Here is a 10740-nt window from a genome sequence, read left to right as displayed (position 1 = left end):
TCTGTTTCAGGCCCAGTCCCCGTCCGGCTGGTGAACGGGAACAACATGTGCTCTGGGAGAGTCGAGGTCTATCATAACTCTACCTGGGGCACCGTCTGTGGCAGGAGCTGGAATAAGATGGCGGCAGACGTGGTCTGCAGGATTTTGAACTGTGGGACATCTGAGTCGGTAACAACAGATGCCTCCTACGGAGAGGGCACTGGGAAGATCTGGCTGGATGGGGTGAAGTGTAAGGGGACAGAGCCTGCTCTCGACCAGTGCCCTGCCAGCCCATGGGGGGTGAATAACTGCTCCCACGCAGAGGACGCTGGAGTCTCCTGCACAGGTGACTGTGTGTGGGCAGCGAGTGTGTGCTTTACACTGAAACCTCTGCTGTGCTATTGAGTGAACTCCAGTGTTGAGCAGATTGTTGCCCTGACTGCATCACTGTCCTTCTCAAGGTCCTGATCCTCCGTGGTTCCTGGTTGTCAGGTCCAGCTGCAGGTGCTGGGAGAGAGTCGGATTGTAGTGCAGGCTGTCCAAATCACTGCAGAGTCTGAACGGTTAAAGGGTGGAGGAGCATTTCCCTCGCTCCCAGCAATTAGAGGCCCTGTCCCGTTGCCGGGTTGGGATTTTTGGATTGAGCTTCACCAGGATAGATGTAGACTGTGAAAACGTGACGGGATATTGGGGTGTGACTGGGAGGTTAAGGGAATTACCACCGAGGGCACATCCTCAGAATAGAAGGACATTTCTTTACAGATGAGGAAGAATATTTATCAGCAAGTACGTGGTGAATCTGTGGAATTCATTTCCACGGGTGGATGCGGAGGCCAAGTGATCGGGGATATTTGAAGCAGAGTTTCATAGGTTCTTGATCAATCAGGATGTCGAGGAGAAGGCAGAATGCAGTTGATTAAGATAATTAATCAGCCATGCGAATGTTCGATCCGACTCGATGTGCCAAATGGCCTAAATCTGCTCGTTTGTCTGTTGGTGTAAGTCTCCCCTCAGAATCTGATGCTGTCTGGGAGCAACTCAAGCATGTTTAACCTTCTCGGCCGATTACAGTCGGCAGATCTGTTGGCCTGTGGATCTGTGTGGCAGTTTTGAAAAAGCCAGTGGGGCCAGTCATTCGACAGGCTGCAGGTGATTAGGAACGTGGTCAAGACAAAAATAAAGCAAAGTGGCCATTGCAGGAGAGGAATGTTGCTTGGGGGAGACCTGAAGCAAATTCATCCACTGATTCGAGGCACGGACAGGGCAGATGGTTCAGAGTGTTTTTCCCAGGATGGAAATGTCAAATACCACAGGGCACTGGAGGGGGAATGTGTAAAAAGAGATTTATGGGGCAAGTTCTTTCATGCAGCTAGTGGTGTCTGGAAACCACTTTCAGGGGAGGTTGTGTCAGTAATCACAGCATCAATGTTTAAAAACCAGGTATCAAACACTAACATTTTACTGGCAGGTATGGAGGTAAATGGACAGAGTCTGGGCAGCTGGCATTAGTCCCTCTGGCATCCTGGTCAGCAGAATCAGGTTGGTCCGAAGGGCCTGTTCCTGTGCTGTTCTCTGAGCTCGATGTTCCTTCCCTCAGTCATTCATACCCCACCCAGTCTAACCCCATTGCCCCTCAGTCCAATCCCCGTTTCACATTGTAGAGTCTCAGCCTTCTGGCACGTCACTCTCATCAACTTTCAATATGGGAATCCTCATTTAATCCTCATTCCCTTCTCGGTTCCAGGCCCGGTCCCCATCCGGCTGGTGAACGGGAACAACATTTGCTCTGGGAGAGTCGAGGTCTATCATAACTCTACCTGGGGTACCGTCTGTGGCAGGAGCTGGAATAGGAGTGAAGCGGACGTGGTCTGCAGGATTTTGAACTGTGGGACATCTGAGTCGGTAACAACAGATGCCTCCTACGGAGAGGGCACTGGGAAGATCTGGCTGGATGGGGTGAAGTGTAAGGGGACAGAGCCTGCTCTCGACCAGTGCCCGGCCAGCCCATGGGGGGTGAATAACTGCTCCCACGCAGAGGACGCTGGAGTCTCCTGCACAGGTGAGTGTGTGTGGGCAGCGAGTGGGTGCTTTACACTGAAACCTCTGCTGTGCTATTGAGTGAACTCCAGTGTTGAGCAGATTGTTGCCCTGACTGCATCACTGTCCTTCTCAAGGTCCTGATCCTCCGTGGTTCCTGGTTGTCAGGTCCAGCTGCAGGTGCTGGGAGAGAGTCGGATTGTAGTGCAGGCTGTCCAAATCACTGCAGAGTCCGAACGGTTAAAGGGTGGAGGAGCATTTCCCTCGCTCCCAGCAATTAGAGGCCCTGTCCCGTTGCCGGGTTGGGATTTTTGGATTGAGCTTCACCAGGATAGATGTAGACTGTGAAAACGTGACGGGATATTGGGGTGAGACTGGGAGGTTAAGGGAATTACCACCGAGGGCACATCCTCAGAATAGAAGGACATTTCTTTACAGATGAGGAAGAATATTTATCAGCAAGTACGTGGTGAATCTGTGGAATTCATTTCCACGGGTGGATGCGGAGGCCAAGTGATCGGGGATATTTGAAGCAGAGTTTCATAGGTTCTTGATCAATCAGGATGTCGAGGAGAAGGCAGAATGCAGTTGATTAAGATAATTAATCAGCCATGCGAATGTTCGATCCGACTCGATGTGCCAAATGGCCTAAATCTGCTCGTTTGTCGGATGGTGTAAGTCTCCCCTCAGAATCTGATGCTGTCTGGGAGCAACTCAAGCATGTTTAACCTTCTCGGCCGATTACAGTCGGCAGATCTGTTGGCCTGTGGATCTGTGTGGCAGTTTTGAAAAAGCCAGTGGGGCCAGTCATTCGACAGGCTGCAGGTGATTAGGAACGTGGTCAAGGCAAAAATAAAGCAAAGTGGCCATTGCAGGAGAGGAATGTTGCTTGGGGGAGACCTAAAGTAAATTCATCCACTGATTCGAGGCACGGACAGGGCAGATGGTTCAGAGTGTTTTTCCCAGGATGGAAATGTCAAATACCACAGGGCACTGGAGGGGGAATGTGTAAAGGAGATTTATGGGGCAAGTTCTTTCATGCAGCTAGTGGTGTCTGGAAACCACTTTCAGGGGAGGTTGTGTCAGTAATCACAGCATCAATGTTTAAAAACCAGGTATCAAACACTAACATTTTACTGGCAGGTATGGAGGTAAATGGACAGAGGCTGGGCAGCTGGCATTAGTCCCTCTGGCATCCTGGTCAGCAGAATCAGGTTGGTCCGAAGGGCCTGTTCCTGTGCTGTTCTCTGAGCTCGATGTTCCTTCCCTCAGTCATTCATACCCCACCCAGTCTAACCCCATTGCCCCTCAGTCCAATCCCCGTTTCACATTGCACTGTCTCAGCCTTCTCTCACGTCACTCTCACCAACTTTCAATATGGGAATCCTCATTTTATCCTCATTCCCTTCTCGTTTCCAGGCCCGGTCCCCATCCGGCTGGTGAACGGGAACAACATTTGCTCTGGGAGAGTCGAGGTCTATCATAACTCTACCTGGGGTACCGTCTGTGGCAGGAGCTGGAATAGGAGTGAAGCGGACGTGGTCTGCAGGATTTTGAACTGTGGGACATCTGAGTCGGTAACAACAGATGCCTCCTACGGAGAGGGCACTGGGAAGATCTGGCTGGATGGGGTGAAGTGTAAGGGGACAGAGCCTGCTCTCGACCAGTGCCCAGCCAGCCCATGGGGGGTGAATAACTGCTCCCACGCAGAGGACGCTGGAGTCTCCTGCACAGGTGAGTGTGGGTGGGCAGCGAGTGTGTGCTTTACACTGAAACCTCTGCTGTGCTATTGAGTGAACTCCAGTGTTGAGCAGATTGTTGCCCTGACTGCATCACTGTCCTTCTCAAGGTCCTGATCCTCCGTGGTTCCTGGTTGTCAGGTCCAGCTGCAGGTGCTGGGAGAGAGTCGGATTGTAGTGCAGGCTGTCCAAATCACTGCAGAGTCCGAACGGTTAAAGGGTGGAGGAGCATTTCCCTCGCTCCCAGCAATTAGAGGCCCTGTCCCGTTGCCGGGTTGGGATTTTTGGTTTGAGCTTCACCAGGATAGATGTAGACTGTGAAAACGTGACAGGATATTGGGGTGAGACTGGGAGGTTAAGGGAATTACCACCGAGGGCACATCCTCAGAATAGAAGGTCTTCTCTTTACAGATGAGGAAGAATATTTATCAGCAAGTACGTGGTGAATCTGTGGAATTCATTTCCACGAGTGGATGCGGAGGCCAAGTGATCGGGGATATTTGAAGCAGAGTTTCATAGGTTCTTGATCAATCAGGATGTCAAAGATTACAGGGAGGAGGCAGAATGGGGTTGATTAAGATAACCAGCCTTGCAAATGTCAGATCTGACTCGAAGTGCCAAATGGCCTAAATCTGCTCGTTTGATTGATGGTGTAAGTCTCCCCTCAGAGTCTTTTGCTGTCTGGGAGTCCTGCCATGTGCAGAAGTTCGCTGATGACACGGCCATAGTGGGGTGTGTCAGGAATGGTCAGGAGGAAGAGTATAGGAAACTGATACAGGACTTTGTGATATGGTGCAACTCAAACTACCTGCGTCTCAATATCACCAAGACCAAGGAGATGGTGGTAGACTGTAGGAGATCTAGGCCTCATATGGAGCCAGTGATCATTAATGGAGAATGTGCGGAGCAGGTTAAGACCTACAAGTATCTGGGAGTGCAGTTAGACGAGAAGCTAGACTGGACTGCCAACACAGATGCCCTGTGCAGGAAAGCACAGAGTCGACTGTACTTCCTCAGAAGGCTGGCGTCATTCAATGTTTGTAGTGAGATGCTGAAGATGTTCTATCGGTCAGTTGTGGAGAGCACCCTCTTCTTTGTGGTGGCGTGCTGGGGAGGCAGCATTAAGAAGAGGGACGCCTCACGTCTTAATAAGCTGGTAATGAAGGCTGCCTCTGTCGTGGGCACAGAACTGGAGAGTATGACATCGGTGGCAGAGCGGAGGGTGCTGAGTAGGCTACGGTCAATCATGGAAAACCCTGAACATCCTCTGCACAGCACCATCCAGAGACAGAGAAGCAGCTTCAGCGGCAGGTTGCTGTCAATGCAATGCTCCTCAGACAGGATGAAGAGATCATTACTCCCCGACGCCATTCGGCTCTACAATTCAACCACCAGGGGCAAGACATGTTCAAGTGCCGGGGTTAGGACTGAGCTTAAGTTACCACTCAATGCACTGTAGTAAACTATTTAAGAACACTTTAAAAGCTATTTATTAATGCTTTTTGAGAGGGTGATTTTAGATGCATATCATATTTATACTGAGTTAAATACTGTATGTAATTAGTTTTGCTACAATAACTGTATGGGACACTGGAAAAATGTTGAATTTCCCCTTGGGGATGAATAAAGTATCTATCTATCTATCTATCTATCTCAAGAATATTTAACCTTCTCGGCCATATTACAGTCAGCAGATCCGTTGGCCTGTGGATGTTAGCGAAGTTTTGAAAAAGCCAGTGGGGCCAGTCATTCGACAGGTTGCAGGTGATTAGGAACGTGGTCAAGGCAAAAATAAAGCAAAGTGGCCATTGCAGGAGAGGAATGTTGCTTGAGGGAGACCTGAAGTAAATTCATCCACTGATTCGAGGCACGGACAGGGCAGATGCTTCAGAGTGTTTTTCCCAGGATGGAAATGTCAAATACCACAGGGCACTGGAGGGGGAATGTGTAGAGGAGATTTATGGGGCAAGTTCTTTCATGCAGCGAGTGGTGTCTGGAAACCACTTTCAGGGGAGGTTGTGTCAGTAATCACAGCATCAATGTTTAAAAACCAGGTATCAAATACTAACATTTTACTGGCAGGTATGGAGGTAAATGGACAGTGTGTGGGCAGCTGGCATTAGACCCTCTGGCATCCTGGTCAGCAGAAACAGGTTGGTCCGAAGGGCCTGTTCCTGTGCTGTTCTCTGAGCTCGATGTTCCTTCTCTCAATCATTCATACCCCACCCAGTCTAACCCCATTGCCCCTCAGTCCAATCCCCGTTTCACATTACAGAGTCTCAGCCTTCTCTCATGTCACTCTCTTCAACTTTCTATATGGGAATCCTCATTTTCACCTCATTCCCTTCTCGGTTCCAGGCCCGGTCCCCGTCCGGCTGGTGAACGGGAACGTGTGCTCTGGGAGAGTCGAGGTCTATCATAACTCTACCTGGGGCACCGTCTGTGGCAGTAGCTGGAATAAGAGTGAAGCGGACGTGGTCTGCAGGATTTTGAACTGTGGGACATCTGAGTCGGTAACAACAGATGCCTCCTACGGAGAGGGCACTGGGAAGATCTGGCTGGATGGGGTGAAGTGTAAGGGGACAGAGCCTGCTCTCGACCAGTGCCCTGCCAGCCCATGGGGGGTGAATAACTGCTCCCACGCAGAGGACGCTGGAGTCTCCTGCACAGGTGAGTGTGGGTGGGCAGTGAGTGTGTGCTTTACACTGAAACCTTCGGTGTGCAATTAAGTGAACTCCGATGTTGAACGGATTGTTCACCTGACTGCATCTCTGTCCTTCTCGAGTTCCTCAACTACAACACAGAGTCTTGCCTTCTTCGGAAGTTTTCTGATGACTCTGCCATAGTTGGATGCACTTACTCACTTCCACTTGGCATGATTAACTTATTATTATTTGATCATTTATGGTTTTATATTGCTCTATTTCTTTCTGTTCTTGTTGCGGCTGTAACAATACCCAATTTCCCTCGGGATCAATAAAGTATGTATGTCTGTCTGTCTGTCTGCCATGAGAATCAGTAAGTAGAGGTGGAGGCCGAGGTAAATTTCCTTTTCTCTTGGTCTATTTCTGTCGAGTATTACAGTGAGAATGGGGCCAGGGTCAGTGGTGTGTTCTTCATGGGAGATGTGGGAACTTTGGGAGACCTGCAGTCTCTCTGATAACTATACGGGCTCTGAGTGTCAGCTCCTCAGAGTCGTGCGTTGAAGAACTGGAGTTGAATCTGGATGACCTTTGGTGCGTACGGGAGAATGAGGAGATGATGGATAGAAGCCCCTAAGTTACAGGAGGCAGGTACCTGGGTGTCTGTGAGGAGAGGGAAAGGGAATAGGTAGACAGTGAGTGTACCACTGTGGTTGTCCCGTTAAATAATAAGCATTCCGCCTTGGATACTGGTGCGGGCTGTAATGGGAGGAACGACCCTCCGGGGGAGGCAACAGTCCCAGGACAGAAATGACTCACATGAGGGAATAATTTTAAGGTGATGGAGGAGTGTACAGGGTGGGTATTGGGGTGGGCTGGGGTGTAGTCAGAGGTCAGGTTTTACTCAGAGAGTGGAGGATGTCTAGAATGTGCTGTCAGAGGTGGTGGTTGAGACAGACACATTAGGGACTTCACAGGAATGACCGAAAAATGGAGGTTTACGTGAGATTGATCTTGGAAGAGATTAACATCATGGGCCAAGTGTGTGAAGTGTGCTGTAATATTGTTTATTCGAGGGAACCGAGTGGCCACTCTGAGGCAAAATAGGGACATTACCAGGAGTGAACTAACTGGACCCCCCCCCCCCCACACCACCCTCCCCTCTCCCCGATCTGTTCCAGGCCCAGTCCCCGTCCGGCTGGTGAACGGGAACAACATGTGCTCTGGGAGAGTCGAGGTCTATCATAACTCTACCTGGGGCACCGTCTGTGGCAGGAGCTGGAATAGGAGTGAAGCGGACGTGGTCTGCAGGATTTTGAACTGTGGGACATCTGAGTCGGTAACAACAGATGCCTCCTACGGAGAGGGCACTGGGAAGATCTGGCTGGATGGGGTGAAGTGTAAGGGGACAGAGCCTGCTCTCGACCAGTGCCCTGCCAGCCCATGGGGGGTGAATAACTGCTCCCACGCAGAGGACGCTGGAGTCTCCTGCACAGGTGAGTGTGGGTGGGCAGCGAGTGTGTGCTTTACACTGAAACCTTCGGTGTGCAATTAAGTGAACTCCGATGTTGAACGGATTGTTGCCCTGACTGCATCACTGTCCTTCTCAAGGTCCTGATCCTCCGTGGTTCCTGGTTGTCAGGTCCAGCTGCAGGTGCTGGGAGAGAGTCGGATTGTAGTGCAGGCTGTCCAAATCACTGCAGAGTCCGAACGGTTAAAGGGTGGAGGAGCATTTCCCTCGCTCCCAGCAATTAGAGGCCCTGTCCCGTTGCCGGGTTGGGATTTTTGGATTGAGCTTCACCAGGATAGATGTAGACTGTGAAAACGTGAGGGGATAGTGGAGTGAGACTGGGAGGTTAAGGGAATTACCACCGAGGGCACATCCTCAGAATAGAAGGACATCTCTTTACAGATGAAGAATATTTATCAGCAAGTACGTGGTGAATCTGTGGAATTCATTTACACGAGTGGATGCGGAGGCCAAGTGATCGGGGATATTTGAAGCAGAGTTTCATAGGTTCTTGATCAATCAGGATGTCGAGGAGAAGGCAGAATGCAGTTGATTAAGATAATTAATCAGCCATGCGAATGTCAGATCCGACTCGATGTGCCAAATGGCCTAAATCTGCTCGTTTATCGGATGGTGTAAGTCTCCCCTCAGAATCTGATGCTGTCTGGGAGCAACTCAAGCATGTTTAACCTTCTCGGCCCTACTTCAGTCAGCAGATCTGTTGGCCTGTGGATCTGTGTGGCAGTTTTGAAAAAGCCAGTGGGGCCAGTCATTCGACAGGCTGCAGGTGATTAGGAACGTGGTCAAGGCAAAAATAAAGCAAAGTGGCCATTGCAGGAGAGGAATGTTGCTTGGGGGAGACCTGAAGTAAATTCATCCACTGATTCGAGGCACGGACAGGGCAGATGGTTCAGAGTGTTTTTCCCAGGATGGAAATGTCAAATACCACAGGGCACTGGAGGGGGAATGTGTAGAGGAGATTTATGGGGCAAGTTCTTTCATACAGACAGTGGTGTCTGTAAACCACTTTCAGGGGAGGTTGTGTCAGTAATCACAGCATCAATGTTTAAAAACCAGGTATCAAACACTAACATTTCACTGGCAGGTATGGAGGTAAATGGACAGTGTGTGGGCAGCTGGCATTAGTCCCTCTGGCATCCTGGTCAGCAGAATCAGGTTGGTCCGAAGGGCCTGTTCCTGTGCTGTTCTCTGAGCTCGATGTTCCTTCCCTCAGTCATTCATACCCCACTCAGTCTAACCCCATTGCCCCCCAGTCCAATCCCCGTTTCACATTGCAGAATCTCAGCCTTCTCTCACGTCACTCTCATCAACTTTCAATATGGGAATCCTCATTTTAACCTCATTCCCTTCTCGTTTCCAGGCCCGGTCCCCGTCCGGCTGGTGAACGGGAACAACATGTGCTCTGGGAGAGTCGAGGTCTATCATAACTCTACCTGGGGCACCGTCTGTGGCAGGAGCTGGAATAGGAGTGAAGCGGATGTGGTCTGCAGGATTTTGAACTGTGGGACATCTGAGTCGGTAACAACAGATGCCTCCTACGGAGAGGGCACTGGGAAGATCTGGCTGGATGGGGTGAAGTGTAAGGGGACAGAGCCTGCTCTCGACCAGTGCCCTGCCAGCCCATGGGGGGTGAATAACTGCTCCCACGCAGAGGACGCTGGAGTCTCCTGCACAGGTGAGTGTGTGTGGGCAGCGAGTGTGTGCTTTACACTGAAACCTTCGGTGTGCAATTAAGTGAACTCCGATGTTGAACGGATTGGTCACCTGACTGCATCTCTGTCCTTCTCGAGTTCCTCAACTACAACACAGAGTCTTGCCTTCTTCGGAAGTTTTCTGATGACTCTGCCATAGTTGGATGCACTTACTCACTTCCACTTGGCATGATTAACTTATTATTATTTGATCATTTCTGGTTTTATATTGCTATATTTCTTTCTGTTCTTGTTGCGGCTGTAACAATACCCAATTTCCCTCGGGATCAATAAAGTATGTCTGTCTGTCTGTCTGCCATGAGAATCAGTAAGTAGAGGTGGAGGCCGAGGTAAATTTCCTTTTCTCTTGGTCTATTTCTGTCGAGTATTACAATGAGAATGGGGCCAGGGTCAGTGGTGTGTTCTTCATGGGAGATGTGGGAACTTTGGGAGACCTGCAGTCTCTCTGATAACTAGACGGGCTCTGAGTGTCAGCTCCTCAGAGTCGTGCGTTGAAGAACTGGAGTTGAATCTGGATGGCCTTTGGTGCGTACGGGAGAATGAGGAGATGATGGATAGAAGCCCCTAAGTTACAGGAGGCAGGTACCTGGGTGTCTGTGAGGAGAGGGAAAGGGAATAGGTAGACAGTGAGTGTATCACTGTGGTTGTCCCGTTAAATAATAAGCATTCCGCCTTGGATTTTGGTGCGGGCTGTAATGGGAGGAACGACCCTCCGGGGGAGGCAAAAGTCACAGAACAGAAATGACTCACATGAGGGAATAATTTTAATGTGATGGAGGAGGGTACAGGGTGGGTATTGGTGTGGGCTGGGGTGTAGTCAGAGGTCAGGTTTTACACAGAGAGTGGAGGATGTATAGAATGTGCTGTCAGAGGTGGTGGTCGAGACAGACACATTAGGGACTTCACAGGAATGACCGAAAAATGGAGGGTTACGTGAGATTGATCTTGGAAGAGATTAACATCATGGGCCAAGTGTGTTTAATGTGCTGTAATATTATTTATTCTAGGGAATCGAATGGCCAATCTGAGGCAAAATAGGTACATTACCAGGAGTGAACTAACTGGAACCCCCCCCCCCACACCACCCTCCCCTCTCCCCG

At 50.1% G+C, this 10740-nt stretch overlaps 1 protein-coding gene across 1 annotated transcript; it reads left to right on the top strand.

The window, feature by feature from the left end:
* The first annotated feature begins 117 nt into the window (after positions 1-117).
* LOC132386333 (deleted in malignant brain tumors 1 protein-like) lies at positions 118-10208 on the top strand. The gene is made up of 7 exons (XM_059958572.1): positions 118-325; positions 1724-2038; positions 3436-3750; positions 6114-6425; positions 7579-7893; positions 9289-9603; positions 10123-10208. Exons 1-7 carry the CDS (start codon positions 118-120, stop codon positions 10206-10208), a joined length of 1866 nt encoding a protein of 621 aa, XP_059814555.1.
* Positions 10209-10740: the final 532 nt, after the last annotated feature.

The sequence above is a fragment of the Hypanus sabinus genome, unplaced genomic scaffold (genome assembly GCF_030144855.1).
Source record: "Hypanus sabinus isolate sHypSab1 unplaced genomic scaffold, sHypSab1.hap1 scaffold_1096, whole genome shotgun sequence".
In the NCBI taxonomy this organism is placed as follows: domain Eukaryota; kingdom Metazoa; phylum Chordata; class Chondrichthyes; order Myliobatiformes; family Dasyatidae; genus Hypanus; species Hypanus sabinus.
Note: the sequence above shows the minus strand (reverse complement) of the source record. Positions and strands in the feature narration are given on the sequence as shown.